The sequence below is a fragment of the Notamacropus eugenii genome, chromosome 1 (assembly GCF_028372415.1).
Source record: "Notamacropus eugenii isolate mMacEug1 chromosome 1, mMacEug1.pri_v2, whole genome shotgun sequence".
Taxonomy (NCBI): Eukaryota; Metazoa; Chordata; class Mammalia; order Diprotodontia; family Macropodidae; genus Notamacropus; species Notamacropus eugenii.
The window spans coordinates 464,740,840-464,761,775 of record NC_092872.1 but is presented as its reverse complement, the minus strand read 5'-3'; the positions used below and the strand labels follow the sequence as shown (position 1 = coordinate 464,761,775).

Genomic DNA, 20,936 nt, shown 5'->3' with positions numbered 1-20,936 from the left:
AATTCAAAAAGCAACCTAGCAGAGAAACCCTTTCCTCTGGTGCTTGCCTTTCATGCCCATCCTTGAGCTATGCTCCATAATGCTCCAAGATCCTCTTAATGTGCAGGGGTCAGCCGGGAGGCAATTTTGCAATTTATAATTCTTGAAAATTCTGTTTGGTGACATGAGTTAGCATTTAATAGACACCTTGCATCCTCAGCTCTCCCTATTGTGACAAGCTCTCCTGGCAGAATTCTTTAGAGACTCCGGGTAATTGCACCATAGCGCATACAGGGAGACCACATTCTGCTGGAGCATGTCTCAGAAATGTCTTTACAATAGACAGTCAGGTAAGAGTTTGCTTGACTTCAAGGTAATGATTTAAACATAATTTGACCCTTGATGAGGGAGCGGATGTTTCGGCGTTTAATGTATTCTTTCAGTCTTTGCTTGCCCGCGACGCCGTCGCCAACGGCTACACAAATAACTCCTTCATAACAAGTGCCTTTTCAGAAGATGTATGCCACTGACAGTTAATATAGCGTTATTGCCCCTGAATGCATTTCTGTAATTACTTCCCAGAGATCTGTCTTTGTGTTAGAAGACATTTCACACTTTAGTAACATAAGTGTTTTGGGAGAGCATGAGCAATAATTATGAGCAGTCTTTCTCTGAAAAATCAACCTAAAAAAATTATAAAAGCTAATGCTAAAATTGGTCAGAGACAGGGCAGATTTTCCTTGGCACTTTCTGCATGTATGTTTATTCCAAGTTTAATAACCTTTCCACAAGGAAACTTTGAAAGGGAGATGGGGGTGAGAGGCACCAGTGTCACAAAGTCACTGCTTTCTAATTTTTGAGCAGTAACGGGACCAAAAACTGGTTAGAAGTGACATGTTGCTTGCGATTGAGTCAGAAACTTCATCCTAAAGCCCCCCCAATAGGACATGTTTGCCATGATGGGAAATGAAATCACTCACAGTGTGATCAATAAAAAAAAATTAGCAGCATTTAATCAGAGGTTTTTGTTTCATGTCGACTAAAGGACATCCCAGGCAGGTTGTAATTCACGGGAAGCGAAGGTTTCAAGATGCGTGTGTGCGCGTGTGCATACATCTAGGCCTGGCCAAGCACAGGGACCAGCACAGAGCCCAGGGTTTAGGGAAGGGGGCGGCGATAGGCTCTCTCTTATTTGCACACTTGGCCCCTGATCTTGACTTAATCATAACCACTCTCTTCCAGTTCTCTGCTGCGTACTCATCACTGGTTATAAATGTATCTTGGTGAGTGAGCAGAGGTTTTCTTTTTTTCTTCTCTTCTTTTTTTCTTCCTATCCTGGAGTGTATTGCACAAAAGCTGATGAGAAGTGGAGAGGTCTCAAGCCAGGCTGTTTGAGCATACTGGTGGCTCCCTGTTCAAATCCAGAACAATCTAGAAGATATGGAACTAGCGGGCAGGGATTGCTGACTTCATCCTGCTGGACAGCCCCACAAAGACCTCTTGGTGTGATGATGCTATGGGTTCAATGACTATCCTCTCTGGCTTAAGTTCTGACTCTTAAATCAAAGTTTTGAGGGGCTCCATATATCTAATTATTGGACCAAAAACCCTGTAACCCAAACCTTTTTTTTGGAGGGGGTGAGGGAAAGGGGGTGAGAGAGAGAAAGGAAGAGGGAGAGGGAGAGGGAGAGGGAGAGAGAGAGCGAGAGCGAGTGAGAGAGAGAGAGAGAGAGAGAGAGAGAGAGAGAGAGAGAGAAACCAGACATGAGATTTGTTTTATCCTTGTGGTGCATTAATTTATTAATTCTTTGGGTGTGGATGAGTTGGGGAGGGCCTCTTCTTTTCCCTTACCAGGCTGTGCATGCAATATTTGAGCAGGGCCTTATTCCTGGAAGCCCGATGAGTTACCATTTTGCTTCTCCCATAGTAGTAACAAAATGGTGAAAAACACTCCATCAGACATGCTTTCTTTTCTCGAGACACCACTTCAGTATTCCCCGATATACAGCCACTTACCAGTCTTTCTCCATGCCCTAGGAACTTGTTAATTTTTAAAGGTTTTCCACAATCTCCCCATTCATGGGAAATGCAGTGGCTGGAGGGAAAGGTGGCAAATTTCCTCCTGGTTCCCTCTCAGCAACTGGGGAAGAAAAGTTGGGGAGGGGTGCATCTTTGAATTAGGTCTCTGCTGGGGAATGCTGTACCAGGACAGCTGCTCAGGGAAGCCACTGAGGTGTACATGAAAGGAGCTAAAGCCTCTGTGATTCCTGTGCTCCCAGGCAAGCTGGAAAGGTGGGGGTTTGGTTTGCCTAGGTGCCCTGCCCCGCTGTGGTTCATGCCATCTTGTCCTTTTGTTTCTGACTTAAACAGAATAGACTCTACCAGTCATTCGAGTGATCAGAGCCTGGCTGCCTGTTAAATTTGGGGGCCCTTCGAAACATAGGCTATTGGGGAATATAGCGAGTATCTTTTCCTTTCTCTTCCCTGGGCTCAGCTACATTAGTCACTGGTCATTTGCATTCCTAATGACCTCCCTCTCCTCCTGTACTGCAGGTCTGGGGTGCAATTAGGAGGAGAGGGACTCCACATGCATCTTGGTTAGCATGATTTATTGTGTGGGGAAAGCATTCCAGGGTTCCAAGTATCCCTCCCCTTCTGTCCTTTCTTATACCGGGAAAAGAAAAAACCAGCAACACTGGCCCCGCCCCCCCCAAAACTTACAACTCTCCCCCAGATATGGTTCCCTGTCCGCCATCTCCTCTATCCAGGCTGCTGTCAGGATTAGACAAAGGACAGCTTGGAGAGGGTGGAATGGTCACAGCCTTAGGAGGTCACAAGGAGGTAACACTATACAATTTTCATGGTTCGAGGGTAGCTTTATCCTACTGTTCTTCATTACAGTGCTGCAGCGAGATCAATTTTATTAAGTTGTAAGGCTTGGGAAGCCAACACCATTAACAACATGCTGGACCAAATAATTTTTTTTGTATTAGGATTCTCCCTCTCTCTCTCTTTCTCTCTCCCCACCCCACACATTGCCCTGTTTTCTTTCCTCTCTTCTTTTTGGTCAGGAGCAGGGATGCTATGATATAATGAATTCAGAACCAGGAGGCTGGATGTGGTCCTTACCCTTAAGGGAGGTGACAATGTGAAATAGGTATATAATGCCAGGCCTGGCAGCAGGAACTTTGAGAGGTCACCTGGTGCAGGGCCCTATTTCAGCCATCTGGGATGGGGATGGGAATAAGTGAATCAAGCCGCCAACGAAAGTGAATCCTGCAGAGATATGGCCTGTTTCCTTTATCTATATTCGAGGAAGGTTCCTTTGACTCCCTCAGCAGACATGTATGCAGATGTGTTGTGGATACTTGAACTTGTGTCTGTGTGTGTATGGGGGGAGAGTTTCTGGGTGGGAATAGTCCACCGAGCTTTGCTCCTGTCTGGAACGGAAGCTGAAATCCGGTTACAATCTTTCAAGTCTGATTTCATGTGACTAGAGACTTAGCCCAATTCTATAACACCTATTTGAGTCAGGGCTGTCAGGGTTTTCGTGTGACCTTTGACCTGCTCTCCTGAAGGGTTTTGTGACTCTGGGAATCCCTCTCTTTATTTAAGATTTAGCTCAGATGTCACTTGCTATGTGGGGCTTTTCTTGATTTCCCCCAGCTTCTGGCTCCGCTCCCCAATAAATTATTGTGTATATTTTAAAAATGCATATTAAATATACTTTTAATATAATAAATTTTGTGCATATTTTATTTTTTCTGTAAACATGTTGTTTCTCCTCAGTAGAATGTGAGCTCCTTGAAGTCAGGAACTGTTTTCCTCTCATTATTATATTCCCAGTATCTATCTAGCACAGTGCACATAGTAGGTATTTAACTAATATTCTTTTAATTACAATGAATTGAACCAGTGAGCTTAGAAGTTAAGCCCATTCCTATTTCCTAATAATCAAAGTTCAAGATCATATGCTTTCCTTCTGCCTATACTGTTCATTCATTCATGTAACAAGCAGTTATTAAGCACTTATTGTGTACACGGAAATACTTCAGGCTCTGCAGAGATGGATATGACATCTATGTTGTTCTCAAGTGGAGAAAAACAACGGGTTATCAGTTTTTAACCAAGCAATTATTAAGCACCTGTTGTATGCAAGGAAACGTTTCAGGCTTTGCAGAGACACAGATTGTTCTGTATTAGAGAAAAACACATACACAAATAATTCTTAGGTGCAAAGCAGAAGTCTACACAAAGGGCAAGGAGAAATCTGAGGAATGTGAAATTGCTAGTTTTTTACCCAGTCTTTCAGGGAAGTCTCCATGGAAGATGTGAAACTGTCTCATTGAGGCCTAGAGGCAGCTAGGTGACACAGTGAATAGGGTGCTGGGTGTGGAGTAAGGAAGACCTGAATCCAAATCTGACTCAGACACTTAACTCCTGGTGTGACCTTGAGCAAGTCACTTACCCTCTGTTTGCTTTAGTTTCCTCAGTTGTAAAATGGGGATAACAGTAGCACTATTGTGCAGATCCATTGAGATAATGTTTGGAAAGGGCTTAATGTGTGGCTGGCACATAGAAGGTGCTTAATATATGCTTATTGCCTTCCCCTTCCCTTGAGTAAAGGGATAGACTTCTACAGTTGGGGATAGGAGAGTCCATTCCAGATGCAGGGAATGTTGTCAATAAAGGCACAAAGATGGGTAAGGGCAAGATGAGAATCAGATGGGTTGACAAGTTTGGTTTGGCTGGAAAGTCAGTGAGATGAGATAAGTGTGGACAGGTAGGTTGGGACTAGATTGTGACCTTTCATGTCAGGGCAGGAATTTGTACTTCATTTGGTAGTCACTGAGTGTTTTTGAGCAAGGACCTGACATGAACAGAATGGTACATTAGGAAGACTTTTTGGGTATTGGAGTGAAGGGTGGATTGGAGATGAAATAGAATGAGGCCAGGAGACCAGTTAGGACCCAGTTTCAGTAATCTAGGTGAGAAAGAGAAGGTTCCAAATTAGGGTGATTGCAGTGGAAATGGAGATGGAGGGATAGATAAAAAGAGATATTATGGAGATTGAATTGTCAGGATTTGGTTACTGATTGGATGTTTGGGGTGAGGAAGAGGGGGAGGAGTTAAAGATGACTTAGAGGTTTTAAGTCTGGGTGACCAGACCCTGGGGGATACCATCAATAGGAACAGAGAATTTATAGAGAGAGGGTTTTGGTGGGAAGATGATAGAGGAGTGCCCGCAACCCAGTCCATGTGGCAGTGTTTGGATGCACAGATTTGGCTGCTTGTTAATAGCTGCGTTGGAATTTTGTCCAGGTGAGTGGGAAGGCAAGAGGCTTCTAGGACAACTTGCTTAAAGTTTCTTCTTTTAAATGGGAAGTACAATGGAGTTCACCAGTTATGCAGTATGATGACAACCTTATTGTTTAGGGCAGAGATGTCAAACATACTTGTCTTGCCCTCTGAACCAGATTAAAATGTAATTGGGAAATAGTTAACAAAATAAGTAAAAGTACAATAGGACATAGATAATATTAACATGTGGTTTTCTAAATCAATATGCAGCCCACAGGAATCCTTATTAGTAGGCTTTAGTGGTCCCTGTTTCTATTTGAGTTTGACAGCACTGGTCAACCGGATCATTTAGGTCATGAGGGTAAAATGTTACCTTTATGCATTGTACTGCAAATATTTAAACCTTAAAATAAATAATAACTGAATTTCTAAATTTGGGGCTGGAACAAAGAACATTTTCGAAGTGTGGAGATTCAGCTAGAGTATCTAATGTTTTCTGGCAAGCATGTAGATCAAGCCACAGCAACTTCTTTCCTTTGAATCCACATCTACTCTGGCAAACACTTTGTTTAGGTTTATCTGACCGGGTCTAATAGTAGTGGTTGGTTAAAGACAATTCCTTCTCAAGCAAGTGTGTCCCAAGTGGAAACCCAGTTGTGGCTGAAACCAGTGTTTGACTTGGGATGGGCAGGATATCTTTGTGAGAATGTTTCCTCCAATCATCTCCCATGGGAATGTGCTGCCAGTGGAAATGTGTAAGATATGTTTGGGCTGTTAGGATGGCCAAATATTCTCAATTTTAAAAAATGCTCCAGGGAAAAATTTTTTATAAACATCTGGCCTTTCCTTCAGTGCTTAGTGTATATAGGTATAACCCAAATCAAAAGATGGCATATTCCCTGGGAAGATTTAGTTGTTTTTAGTGGTTAGGTGCTATTTTTTCCTTCAGTGACTTATGAAGTTGCTGTTCAGCATCCCAGTGCATGGATCTGAAGCCTCAATTCTGAGTCTAACTGAGAAAAGCTATTATATATGTATGTGTTGAATTAATTTGCATTCTCCTTTATTTCAATAATTCTCTATCCACTCAATTGGCTACCTTGGGATGACTCTCTTCACACAGTTTCTCTCTGGTTATGCCAGCGTACCCCTATGTTGCCTGGTAACAGTGTGTTAGTGTTAATCTGTGGTCCTCTCAGTGTTGAACCCTTGTTCTTGTTCAAGCTCTGAGCTTGCCTGGAATTTATCATTTATCAAGTGGTTGTGCTCATTGGAGTGGTGTTCTGATAAATTGGACTCTTGTCTAAGTTTGACTTGGTGGCTGGATAATGGCTAGCTGTTTTGTGAAGTGTTGGAATGCCTTAGCCTGGCATTCAGAGCTCTCCATAATGAGGTCCTGACCTGCTTCCCTAATCTTTTCCCAGCATTCTCAAAACATAAAACTTCTATCCCAGCCAGACAGATCTACTTCCCATCTCCTACCCAGATTAAACAAAATGAGAATATTTTCCCTCTTTACTTACTCTGTTCCAGTTTTCTCCCTTCCCTTCAAGTTACTTTAAACCAATTTCTTTTTCTATCTCCAGGTTTCAGTTTATTTCTTTGTGAAATGGAAATGTTGGACTAGATGATCTTTGAGATACTATCCTACTATAAATCCTATGAGCTCTTGCTTATTGAATCACACTTGTCCTCATTCCTTTGCCATTTAGCATAGAATGTAGTGGAGTACTAGAGCTGGAATCAGAGAAAAGGACAGGCAAGGATTTGAAAAGGATGGACATTTACTTTCTGCTGGGTAGCATTGAGGCATATTAATTCTATCCCCATGAGGTTGTGAACTGGGTATGAATCTGTTATGGCCTGAGCCAGAGAGTAACACATGGCACCCTACTGAGCCTGGGAGAAGATGGTATGCAAGGGGACTGGCAGGGAGGAAGATGGGGCCAGCCTTTGCCCCAGTTACATGAAGATGTGGCCCCTCTGGGCTTTGAGAATCCCATCTCTGCCCACTTCTATCTGGAAATACCCCATGCTGGTAACGAAGTCAGCTGGGTGCCCCCTTTTTTAATTTGGTTGTTACTGTGGAAAATACTGTCTGGGGCACTCATGCCAAGAATTTAAAGAGCTGTTTAGTAGGTATACTTCTCCCGTCTGTTTTCTGGCCTGAGCAACGAGAGAATCTCATCAGCCTTGAATGGGTGAATTGGAAAAATCTAATTTAGAAGGTGGGAAATTTCTTGCTTACCGTCTTTGGCTCCTATTAATTTGCCTTAAATCTGCCTGGGCTCTTCTGTTCTCTCTATTTTATACTTTCTCTTCATAGAAAGAGAGTTCATTTCCATAGTGCCCACAAGGTTCCTTAATACTTACCCCTTTAATCCTCTAGGAGATGGGATTTTAAAAATCTCTTCAAAGTTGAGTGCTGGATTTGGTGGGATTTTTTAATTTGGTCATCAATCCTGCCTTCTCTGGTGGTCTCTGCTGCCTCATAGGGAAGGAAGGACAGGTGGCTTAGGACAGTCACTTGTGATAATTGTTTTCTTAGTCGTAGTATCCCAGAACTACAGCTGGAAGGCATCTCTGAGACCGTCCAGCTCCACCTCTTATTTTACAAATGAGGAAATCGTCTGTTGTTATATCTATACACACACACAGACTCTGATCTCTCCCCTCCCAAAGCCAGGCTTTCTCTCTAAACTGCCTCTGGCCCTGCTTTAGTCTGGGTGTCTTGAAATAAAGTGTGTTTGCTAAATTGATTCCATTTGGTGTAGCTCTGGGATTTAATCAGTTTGATAAAAGCAAAAGGTATTTATGAGTGTTCTAGTGGGGAAAAAAAATCTATGGTTTTCAAATAAAAGGCAAAAATTACACACCTGACTTCTTCCTCCTTCACTCCTCCCAAATTTCCTTTCTTTCAGCCAAGGTTACTCTTCTCCCAAAGATGCCCTGGGGTTCTATACTTTGTGGGGAGTGAGTGTCATTGATCCTGGGTAGTGACTGGAGAGGGCTATAGAAAGGAGGTGTTGTTAGAAGAATTTCTATCAGATAAAAATATGTAGAGCTCACATTTGTTGTTGTTCAGTCATATCCAATCTTTGTGACCCCATTTGGAATTTTCTTGGCAAAGATACTAGAGTATCCTTCTCCAGCTAATTTTACAGATGAGGAAACTGAGGCAAAAAGGGTGAAGTGACTTGCTCAGGGTCACAAAGCTAGTAAGTATCAGAGGCTGAATTTGAACTTAGGTCTTCCTGACTTCAGGCCCACTGCCCCACTTAGCTGCCCATTAGAACTTACATATATACACTTAATCTATGAGCTGTCTCACTCACCACTGCAACTCCTCAATTCCTTTTATATAGCTCCCCCCACCCCCAAACGTCCCCATTATAAGTGTACTATATTAAAAAGAATATTAGACTTGGAGTTAGATGAGTCCTGGGTTCAAATCCCACCTTTAAAACTTACCATCTGTGTGATCACGGGATAGCATTTATTTGTATCTTAATGACCTCATCTATAAAATGGGGGTGACCACGCTTCTACTAACTACCTCCCAGTTGTTGATAGGATTTCTTTTTGAGTTCAACACTGCTGCTTCCTTCTTGGTATCACCTTTGCTTTCCCATACTGTCATCTCTACCCCTCCATTAGAATGGCATGCTTCCTTTTCCTCTCCAACCCTCAGGTTTGCCCCAGGTACAATTCCTGTTAATTGAAGCTCTGATATTGGGCAAGTCTCCATTACCCATTAGAGGAATGAAGGGAAGTAGGAAGCAAGCATCTACTGTGTTTGCAAAGCACTGCCTATGTTGTAGACACTCTACAAGTGTTATCTCATTTGATTCTCATAGCAACCCTGGGAGATAGGTACTATTCTAATACTCATTTACAGGTGAGGAAACCAAGGCAGACAATGGTTAAGTGACTTGCCCAGGATCACAGAATTAATATCTGAGACTGAATTTGAACGCAAGTCTTATTGATTCCAGGTCTAGTGCCTTATCCACTGTGCTACTTAGCTGCCTAGCTAAGTCATGAGTGTGTTAGAACCCTCTCATGTATAACAATAATGGAGATATTCTGCATAGTATCATAGGCATTTGAAGCATATGGGATACAGTCCTACTCATGTTGTAACCAAATGGTGCATTGAAATGGGATTTAGTATGTTCTAATTCAGCATTAACAACAACTTGAGGGTCGGAAACCATTGCAGTTTTGTATCCATAGCTCCTATACAGTGCCTGTCATGCAGCAGATAATTCATAAGTGTTTATTAATTGATTAATTGACAAGGAGCAAAATCCTAGTACGCTCTTTTGCACAGGCTCCCTAGGAAAATCTCTAGAAGGACTTTATAGTGCTATTGGGGGTGGTTGGTTAGAGATAGGGCAAGAGAAGGAAAAAGATTGTGAGAGAAATTAGAGGGTGGAATATTTCAGTATCAGTCTGGAATTATGATGTATAGACATAGATTATAGAGCTGGAAAGATCAATGAAAGGAAAAATTTCCTGATAATAAAAGCTGCCCCAAAGTGGAAGGGACTTCCATTGGAGAGTAGTGGCCTTCTTGTCACTCCCCATTCCTGAAGAGAGGCTTAGTGACTCTTTGTCAAAGACATTGTAGAAGAAATTTCTGATCACAGAGTCATTAGAGAAGATAATCTTTGAGGCTTCTTCTAGTTCTATGATTTTTCCAATTCTGTCATATAATTTGGTCCTCTAATTTTCACAGATGGGAAAACTTGGGTACAAAATGGGAAAGGACTTAACCCCAAATTACAAATAGGTATGGCACAACCCATATCAGAACACATCCTGATTCTCCATCTAGTGTATCACTACTTCTTGTGATATACTCCCTTCCTATTGACTCCTGACCTTAGTTACATTCTGATTTATGAAACTGGGAGCTTTTTGAGAGCAGAGACTGTCTTTGCCTTTTCTTTGTATTTTAGCACTCACCATGATACCTGTGGCATATAGTAGGTGTTTAGGAAATGCTTTTGATTGACTGCCTGACTGATGTCAAACACCTGAGGACTGAGTTATGTTGACTACTTTTCTGCCTGCCCTTTCCTGACAACTGTTATAGCCTGGCCCCTGGGTTTTGTCAAGCTACAAGTTTCCCTTCCAGGAAACCAGAGAGTACATTGGGGTCTGATGCCATTTTAGGATACCAAAGGATACCAAAAATCCCAGGGGTCACCATACTGGAAACATGAGGCAGGACTCAGGAAAGAACTCGGGAACCAGAGATAAGCTTAGGTCCAGGGTTATTCAGGAAGACCGGACCAACTGGGACTCTCTTATGTTTTCTGATTCTGGATTCTCCAGTTTACTTTGGCCAATATCAGGGTTCAGAGGTAATCGCATATAATACAATATGGATGATCTCTCTCATTAGTGCTAGGACCCGTGCCTGCAGCTGGAGCCAGGTTTTGGAGACCAGTGTAGGGTTACCCTCTATCTTTACTCCAGTCATTCAGACATGGAGTAATGGAAACTGCCACCTCAGGTACCAGCTGCCAATTCCAATGTCCTTTTGCTCAATCCTCATGCTCCATGGTCTCAACAGCATTTGACTCTATTGGACACTCCCTGTTCTCTCTAGATTTTCAGGACACCACTCTGTCTCGCTTCTTCTACCTGTCTTGCTTTCCTCAGCCTCACTTGCTGGTTTATCATCCATGATCCTGCCCCCAATTATGGATTAACCCCAAAGCTTTGTTCTGGGCCCTTCTTATTTCTCTCCCTGCATTCTCTCTCATGGTGATCTCATTAGCTCCCATGTGTTCAATTATCTTGTGTATACAAATAATTCTCATCTCTATATATCTAGCCCTATTCTCATTCCTGGACCAGCATCACTAATTGCCTATTGGGCCTTTACAACTGGATATCCCATAGACATCTCAAACTCTTCACATTCAAAAGAGAACTTATTTCTTCCACCTCCCCATCTACCCACCTCTCTTCTGAACTGTCTTATTGAACAATACCACTAATAGCCTAGTTTCCAAATCTCAGCATCATCTTCCACTTTTCCCTGTCATTCTCTCATGTCTATGGACTTGCCAAGTCTCATCGATTCTACCTGTACAAGGTAGTTCTTGCATCTGTTCTTTCTCTCCACTCACACAACTGCTACTCTAATTCAGTTCCTCATCACCTCTCGTCTGGACTATTGCAATAGCCTCCTGGTCTCTCCCTCACCATCTCATCTTCCATGCAGCTGCCAAAATGATTGTACTAAGGTAGAGGTTTGACCAAGTCACTCCCTTGCTCAAAACACTCCAGTGGCTCCCTATTGCCTTTGGGGCAAAATACAAAGTCCTCCATTTGGCATTAGAAACCCCTCATAATCTGGCTGCGACCTACCTTTCCAGGTCTATTATACATTGCTCCCCTTCTCACTCTACATTGTGGCCAGATTTGCCTGTTTATTGTTTCTCAGAGATGACATTCCATCTCCTGTCTTTGTGCCTTTGTGTAGGCTGTCCCCCATGCCTGGAATGTATTCCTCCTTCACCTCTGTCTACCATCATTCAAGGCTCAATTCAAGTTACCACCTTCTAAACAAGGTCTTTTCCATCTATTACCTAACTATTAGAACCTTCTTTGTTCTAAGCCAAGGGAGTAAAGGTGGGAAAGAAGATAGTAATGTGGACAGTTGAACTAAAGTGAGGAAGTGAGGTGTTAGTCTTCTTAACTGTCCAAATCTCAATGCCCTTTTTTTGGGGGGGGTAGGCAAAGGGAGTCATGTTTTATTTGTTCATTGCCTTCTGGGGGGCATCATCTGGGGCTGAAGGAGAGGACTCTGTAGTTAGAGGGAATGACTGAGTATTGGCACCTTCTATTTCTAGTGGGATTTTTTTAGTTTAATTTAAATTTATCTCTCCACACACATATATAAAATTTATGAATGTCACTTATGAGAAACAATAATATATATGCACATACATGTATATACGTTTTATTCTTAGAAAAAAACAAACAAATATGTAACTATGATAGGGTCTCTTAGGATTAGTTCCCCTTCAGCCATCTGTGTCTTACACTATCAGCATTTACAGCTGTAAATGCTTATAAGACTTAGAGTCATTAGTAAAAGGTTAAGTTATGTTCAATATGCTCACCTTATTATACCAGGAAAGAGTGTTCATGAAAGATTTTTATTAAAAAATATTTTTTTAAAAAATCACAATTTCCCAGTGTATTCTTCTCTTTCCAATAGAATCCTCCCTTGTGGGAAAGAAGTATGGTTAAACAAACTCCTAGTTGAATTTTTAATGATCCATTTTGGCTAATTTTGCTTATTAAAGGGGCCAGCTAAAATTCGGACTATCTATTTCTCAACGGACTCCTGGGTGACTTAAGATGAGGCCCTCTACCTTTCCCCACTGGACATTTTCAGTCCTTTGCCTCCACCCCATTCTAGTACACCATGTTGATTCCCATTATCAGAGAGCCCAGGGAATAGGTGACAGTTCTTTAAGATGGATTTATATTCTTGGACCACTTTATGGTCTTTTGCCATATAAAACCAGTGAATTGACACTCTGATTTATTAACTATCATCTCGACAAAATGTGCTGGATTTAAAGAGATCAAATGCATCGTAAGGATTGTGGCTCCAGTATAGGATTAGACAAGTGTAGAAAGTGTTGCCAATAACCATCCAAGAATAAAAGGGCTAATTTAAATATGTTGATTAAATTATGTGTTAAGAAACAGGGCAACCCTAAATGGAACTTATTATAGGGTGAGATAGAGTAGTCAATGAAGTCAGAATTATGGTTGCACCCCATACTGTTCCTCCTACAATACATTTTATTTTTATTAAAGGAAGAGATTATAAACTTGGAATTTCAGAGACATTTCAGGTGCTTTACTACATAATCATAGTTGTGAGGTGACTAATAATATTGAAGGTCTCAGGAATGATATTTCTTGTTACCTTGCCTTATATTCCTTGCTATTGTGATGGCCACTGATCAGATTTCCTGAGATGGATGTACTTGCCTAGCTTTTAATGGAAGTTCTACGTGGTAGGGGGGTTGGTGTGTTCTGATGATAAAATAACCTTAGAATTGTACATCACTTAATTGGCAAGGAGAGAGATGTTATGATAGACCACAAATGGAAACATTGATTTTTATGGCTGGAGTCATGTTCCGCTTGTGTGTCACCCTGTCTGTGCACAATGGAAGGCTGTAGCAGCATTTTATAGGCATTGATGTGCATTTGTGGGGTCCAGATGGGGAGAAGGGCTTGGACATGTGTGTCTTCTATGAATAGGAGTAGTAGAACCCTACTCGTATTATGCATCTAAATTGAAATGTTTATAGGCTGTAGTTTGCTGTCTTGAATCGACTGCATTTTCAGATCTACCATGAAGGCAGTGTGCTGCAGTGGAAACAACCCTGAATTTGGCAGCAGAGGGCCTAGGTTCAAAACCCAACTCTGCCATTAGTACCTGTGTGACCTTGGACAAGTCCCCAAACTCTTTGGGTCTCAGTTTCTTTATGTGTAAAACTGGGAAAATAAAGAAGTTGGATAAGATTTCCAAACTAGATATCTAAGATTTCTTCCAGTGCTAAGCTTATGATCCTTTCCTACTCTTTGTTGTTCAGTCATGTCTGACTCTTTGAGACCCTATTTGGGGTTTTCTTAGCAAAGATAGTAGAGTGGTTTGCCATTTCATTCTCCAGCTCATTTTACAGATGAGGAAACTGAGGCAAACAGGGTTAAATGATTTGCCTAGGGCCACACAGCTAGTAAGCATCTGAGGCCAAATTTGAACTCAGGAAGGGGAGTCTTCCTGCTTCAGGTCTGGCACTCTATCCACTGTACCATTTAACTCCTGTTTCCTACAAGAACTTCTATTCTAATGGGAAAGATGCTCCCTTCACTGTTCCATGCTGTGGAACACACATCTTCATATACATGACACTGACAGCATATATTGCCCTTTCACACACAGCCCCTCCCCAGCAGTGAATTCTATCTTGATCCAAGCCAATCATGGTAATTCCTGGCCCAGAAGAAGATTCATCTGGGAACGATAGTGAGGACATTGTGCATTTTGATTTGCAAGGCTTGGGGAGACAACAATGGTTCCTCTTCCTCTCTAATATGATATAAACCCCTCTACCTAAGTCTTCCTCCCATGCTTCCTTGTGAGGGGCAGTAGAGATGTCCCTGACTTCTTGAAAGGCTAAGTCAATAAAGTCCAAGTTCTGAAAAGTCCTGCTAAGTTTAAAAGGTTTCAGGTAGAACAAATGGTGTGTCTGTTATCTGAGGTCTAACCTAACAAATCTCAGAGAAGATCAAAGAAGGTTGGCCACCAGGTAATGCTTTTTTCTTTCTTTTGGCCACAGCAATTCAGGACTCTATTCAGGTATATAGAGAGTCAGGGGAAGGAGTACCTACATTCATGTAATCAAAGATCCTTGAAATATAGAAGTATTGAGCAAAAATCAGCTAGTCAAGCTCCCATGGTGATCAAATGACGTGGAAAAATCACTGCTCTCGGAATCAGGACACCTAGGATCTTGTTCCAACTCTATCAATAATGATGTGATGTTGAGCAGTTGATCTTAGTGATCTCATTTGTAAAATGAGGATAATAATACTTTTCAGGATGGAAATTCCAAGATGGACAGTCTTTTGAGACTCCATCTAGTTTTAGTATCCAAGATTCTAAAAGACTACCAAATGTGAAATAAATTGCAAAAGTATAAAGCAGTATTTGGATGAAGATCTTCATCTTCATTTTCGCTGTCTTATCATCATCATCACCATTGGGGAGAAATGGGTGGAAGTGCAATGAGCTTATACTCAAAAAGTCCTGGGTTGAAGTCTTTCCTCATGTAATCCACCTTCTTTGGCCTCAGTGTCCTCATCTGAACAAGTGGATAATAACAACAGGGTTGTTGTATAAAATGAGATGTAAAGTGCTAATGAGCAAACCTTAAAGTGCTGCATAAATCTTAACTCTTATCATCATTGTCATCATCATCATTGTGTGTAGCTTGAACTGCTAAGTTCGGACTTAGGGACTTGGAGCAAGGTTCTGGTATTCTGTGCATATGGCTAGGAGAGCAGCTGGTTCTTTGATTCTGTCTCTCATAATCAATCATTTTCATTGAAAAAGAAGGGGCAACATTCAAGCATCCGTGGAAAATGAGTGGAAAGATAACTTCTTTCGGTCTTTGTGATCGTGTCTTCATGTTAAGAAATAAAAACCATACCTATGGTCCATGCAATTCTTGGAGCTCTCTTTTTCACTTTGCCTTATTTCATACCAAATTTCCCACATTTTCCATTGTGTCCTTGGCATTATTTATGGCAACTTTGGTTTTCCACTGCACTAACGTGCTATAATTTCTTCAGCTTTTCACCAATCATAGAGCAAACTTTTGCTCTTGTAAATAACAACATTTCTGTTAAAGTATTTAATTTCTTCCCTAGCCATTTGCTTGGCCATTGTTCAGCCAAAGGGCTACGGCCAGATATAGGTTGTTGCTCGTTTTTTTTTTTTAATGGCTCTCGGGCAACTAGTTCCTATTGTTTTAATTTTTGTCATTTGTGATTTTACATGGCCATGGTTACCAGAAACATTGGATCATTATGCCCAACTTGGAGCCTAGTTTCAGGGGATAATATCATTCCTCTATCATGCAGGAGCTTAGAGTCACAGCGAAATAGATCTACTAGCTCTGTTCGTGGACAAAGTGATGTGGTTTTGGATGTACTTTGATAAGGAAAATGAAGGCACATGTGTGCTGCTTTCAGTGATATGACATTTTAGGAGTGTTTGGATAAGGGGAGGGAAGCTGGCTCCATTTGATAGGCTTTACCTTGGCATGATAGTTAATGGTAGTGATGCTTGTGGGTTTTTGAGTTTGTAAGTAAAAATGTGGTTTGGGGTGGTGAGATGCTAACGAGTTTTAGCAAAACTGAGAGCTAACCATGCACATGTTGTCCACATGCTAGGGAAGATGATAAGGAAGTATCTCTAGAGAATTCACACTAAGAATTAAAGAATACAGTTGAGAATTATTGCACTGCATGACATAAAAAACACATAGATTAATATACTGAGAGGTGTCAAGAATAATGGGAAGTGGGAGGTAAAGTAATTAAATGTATCTTAATAAATGTGGGGCTATTCCTTTTAAAAACCTTTCCTGAGACCACACAGCTACTGACAGTGGAGTGTATTCTTCCTGTTGGCAGGTGGCCTAGGAGGGGAGCAGGAGGGAGATACGAAAGGCAGCCGGGCGCTGGAAGACAGGAACAGCGTGACGAGCCAAGAGGAGAGAAATGAGGAAGATGAAGACATGGAGGATGAGTCAATTTACACCTGCGATAACTGTCAGCAGGACTTCGAGTCACTGGCGGACCTGACAGATCACCGGGCCCACCGTTGTCCTGGAGGTAATGTTAAACCCGCGCCGTGATTCTGACAGGTGGTTAGATGGGTAATTGGACATAGCAACAGCTTGAAGCCTCAAGTGAGATTAAAGAATTAATAATGTAATTTTACAGTTAATGTAATTTTATTGTGGTGCCTTGGGTAGCCTGTGTTCACGTTTTAAATAAAATTAAAAATAAAAGCAACAGCTTTTCAGTTGGCATGCTGACAGTAATTATGGTTTGATCCCCCCACCAAAAAACTAAAACTTCATAGCACATTGAGAGAGAAAGAGTGTGTGTGTGTGTGTGTGTGTGTGTGTGTGTGTGTGTATGACTGCACAAATGTGGATGGACATAAGTTTGCTCCCAAAATTCTTTTTGGAAGTATAGTAATTAAGAAATTGTTAGTGCAAAGTTAAATTGTTTAAGTGTGGAAAACTCCATGAAAGAGCTGAACCTGCAGCATCAGGCCACTTAGTAGAAGAGGAGAGAGGCAGAAACATAAGCCTTTTAAATGCAAGATTGTAATGAATGAATTCTTCCTTGAGGACTGTCCTCCATTGCTTCCCCACTGCTCACTTTCTGTGTAGGAAAAGCAGGTGGTGGGTTTGCTGCCTTAACAGACTTTGGCCCTGGCTCTTCTCTCTATTTCATCTACCCCATTGGAGAAGGCCGAGGACACTTATACATTGAAGGGAATCGTTTCAGACTGATTTTCCCCGCCTTCTTCATGCCACAGCTGAGATACCATTGATGTTTCATAAGGTTCAGCCAAACCAGCCCTGTGAAGTTGGTGGATATGGGAACCTGATCCTTTATTAAGAGGTAGAAGGAGATTTGCAGAACACATATTGACCTCCACGGCTCATGGTAGGAGTGGCATCCATTTGATAGTACATCTTTGTAGCCAATGCTCAAATTATAATGTTGAAGTCTAAACAAGACAGTGTCCGTTTTAATCTGCTGAAGTTGACTTCATTTTTTGCAGAGGTTGGAGTTTTGGTGACAATATTCTCCATTCATAAGTTCTTGTGTCTTAGACTCTTTGCTTGCTCTACCTTTGAAAGTTTTAAAAACAATGTTGGTGTTGTTTTTTGTGAGAGGGAGAAGGGTTGTTCAGTCTTTTTCTCAGATGACTCTATGCCTACCCTCCCTAGCTGGGCACCAGCATCCTCATTGTAGCTATGGGAGAGATGGGAAATGACATGAGTCTCTAAAAACCTTTCTAAATTCCAGACCAACTAGGTTTCATTTCATAACAATGAAAAGAAGCTTTATTAATTCATATTCATAATTTCTTATTCGTGATGATGCATACAAGAGCTAGGCTTGTATTTCCCTTTATAATCATAAGACCCTTTGAACTAGGAGGGTATTTAGAGTTCATCTAATCCAAGGATTCTTACCCTGAGATGCATGAAATAGGGTAAGAAAAAAATTTGATTTTCACTAATGTTTAACTGATAGCATTTCCTTCAGTTATTAAAAAGAAACTCTTCTGAGAAGGGTTCTGGATATGCCAGACTCCTAAAGGGCTCCATGACACAAAACAAGTAATCCGACCTTAAGATCACCGAGCTAGTTAGTGGTAGAACTGGAACCAGAGTGTTGTGGTTCTGTGGACTCTGGGGCTCAGCATACCTTGCTTGAGAAAAGGGTCTGATAACCAAATAAATAACTTAAGATTAAAGGTACAGCTGGTTAAGCTAAGAGAAGAAGCTGTTGTTCTGCCCTTAAGGAAGTGTTCATTTATTTCCATGCAATTGATGCCCTAATTAAAAATCATTCTTATCTATTCATTAAACCAAGTCCCTCTAGGACCTCTATTAGGCAACACTTTGTTAGCCTACTTCGAGTTCTTGAATGCAGCAAAACTGCCTTTAAAAAAAAAATGTTTTATAATTCACAGCTGCCTCTAATTCTTCCCCTGACCTTTGTCACTGCCATATGACGAAGCCTGGGAAGGACTTTCAGGCTTTGGGGGCACCACAGTGGGGGACTGTCTCTACAGAAGATGAGGAATGGCAAATAAACTGTTTTGAGTCTGGGTCAGTGTCACCGAAAGGCAGAACTTTTTCTGTTCCAACTAATCCAGCAGAGCCATTGCTGCCATTTACCTTATTGAGGAGTTCGGATTTCGTCCTGAAAGTAAAGTAACGTTGTTTGTGTCGCCCCCAGCTGTCTTGATCAATACAGGTAGTATCTACCAATACTCTTCCGAGGGCTGTAATAGGACTTAACTAATGACTTCCGTGGGGATGTTGGAGCTAAGATAGCCCAGAAACTCGAGAGTATTGGAAGGGAGGCAGAAATTCCTCAAAAGAGTAAGGTAAACTGCCATGCATAATAGGATCCCTTAGAAATTCATTACAGCACGATAAAGGTGTAACCTAGTCTGGGAGCAGCTTCTTTGACACAGACAGAAGTTGCACAGAGATATTTTTCCCCTTAGGTCTTTGATTCTTAAATTCCAAAGGTTGGGTAAATATGTGTGTGTGTGTGTGTGTGTGTGTGTGTGTGTGTGTGTGTGTGTGTGTGTTTTGGTGCTGCAAATCAGGGTCAGTCCATACCACACCAATAATGCGCTCTTAGGTATGAGCTTTACCTTGTTTTTTTTTTCAATTTGTTTAGCCAATAAGAATGTTATAAATGTAGGGACCTTCCCCTCCTGGTCCTCCCCATCCTAGGAAATTGTAAGCTCCTTGAGGGGAACAGACATTTTTGATTTTGCCTTTACAGATTTGTGCCTAGTGCCCTAGCTGGGAGTCTTATTCCTAGCAGGTAATGGATCAATCCTTGTTGAATTGAATTGAAGATTCCTTAACATCTTGCCAATGACCCCTTTCCTTTAGAGAGGCTGAAGGGAACAGAGATTTGGAGGATAAAGGAACTTGACCCTGGAGACAAGAAAACCTGGGTTTGACTTTTACCAATGAACCTTATTAGTTGCATGACCATGAACAAGTCACTTAGCCTCTCTGATCTCAGTTTACTCAGATTTAAAATGAGAAGACTGAGCTAGATAAACTCTAACAACGCTTTGAATTCTAAATCTATGAGCTCAAAGCTATTCTCAGCATTTGGCAAAGGGCTGGGGGATTTGGTAGATAGTAAAATTTTACTGAATGTCTTATTTTAGGAGACTTCACTTCAAATGAGATAATGTAGATAAAAGTCTTTGCACACCTTAAAATCTTATTTACATCCATGCCCTCCCAAACTGGAGAGCTAGGTCTGCTTTTCCAGGTTGGCTGCTTCCCCTCAAACTGTGGATGTGTAGAAGGATAGTCTACCCAAAATTGTCAGTATTGGAATGTGCTTGACAAGTGATCCAGCACCAGCAGGTGTCTCTTGGTTAAAATTTAATTATATAATTTATATTTTATTTTTATATTTATATAAATGAATATTCATTTATATATTCTATATGATATATGTATTTATATTAATTACATTTGTAATTTATATTAGTTATATATATATACATAATTTATATTAATTATATAATCCATATAATTAGGGTCCAGGAAGTGAATTGAATTAATGCAGTTTTGCAAGGCAATTCTCTTTCAAACTACCATTTAAATGTCCTTTGAACACTAATAGATGAAGCATATCCTGTTTTCCATACACTTGCATCAAGTCCTCAGTATATATTTAGGAGAGAAAACAGTTCTTTGGCTTGCCTGATATCAGGTGGAGTGAAGTTATGGAAAAATACAATGGATTTAGGAGTCAGAAGACCAGAATGCAGTGGATAGAGCACTGATCTAGAGTCAGAGAGATCTGAGTTCAAATGTGGCCTCAGATACTTGCTAGTTATATGATCCTGGGCAAGTCACTTAACCTCTATTCGCCCCAGTTCCTCATCTGTAAAGTGAAGATACACCAGAGAAGTAGATACGGCTCTAGTATCTTTGCCCAGAAAACCCCATGGGGTCACAAAGAGTTGGGCACAACTGAACAACTTAAACTGTTGTTTCTAGGCATAGGTCATAGAATCTGAATATTTCTGTCCTAACTGTAAATTACGTTAAATCTTCTTTAAAATTTTTCATTTGATTTGTGAAGTAAAATAAGCATTTTCTATAGCATAATAGAATAAAAGAAAAGATGATTGCACATGAAACCGCAAATCTATTAAAGTTATGCTAAATTCTGTCTAATGCTTGCCATGAGAAGGACTGTGTAATTGATAGAGAGGCTACTTGGTAGTAAGGAAGACC

The 20,936-nt window shown here is 41.1% G+C and overlaps 1 protein-coding gene across 3 annotated transcripts in view; it reads left to right on the top strand.

Moving 5' to 3' along the window:
* Nucleotides 1–20,936, top strand: part of ZNF423 (zinc finger protein 423) — a 417,541-nt gene that overhangs the window by 125,238 nt on the left and 271,367 nt on the right. For all 3 annotated transcript variants that reach the window (XM_072632160.1, XM_072632164.1, XM_072632159.1), the window contains exon 3: nucleotides 16,531–16,731. In XM_072632160.1, coding sequence (XP_072488261.1) covers nucleotides 16,531–16,731 — 201 coding nt within the window. The remainder of the gene's footprint in view (nucleotides 1–16,530; nucleotides 16,732–20,936) is intronic.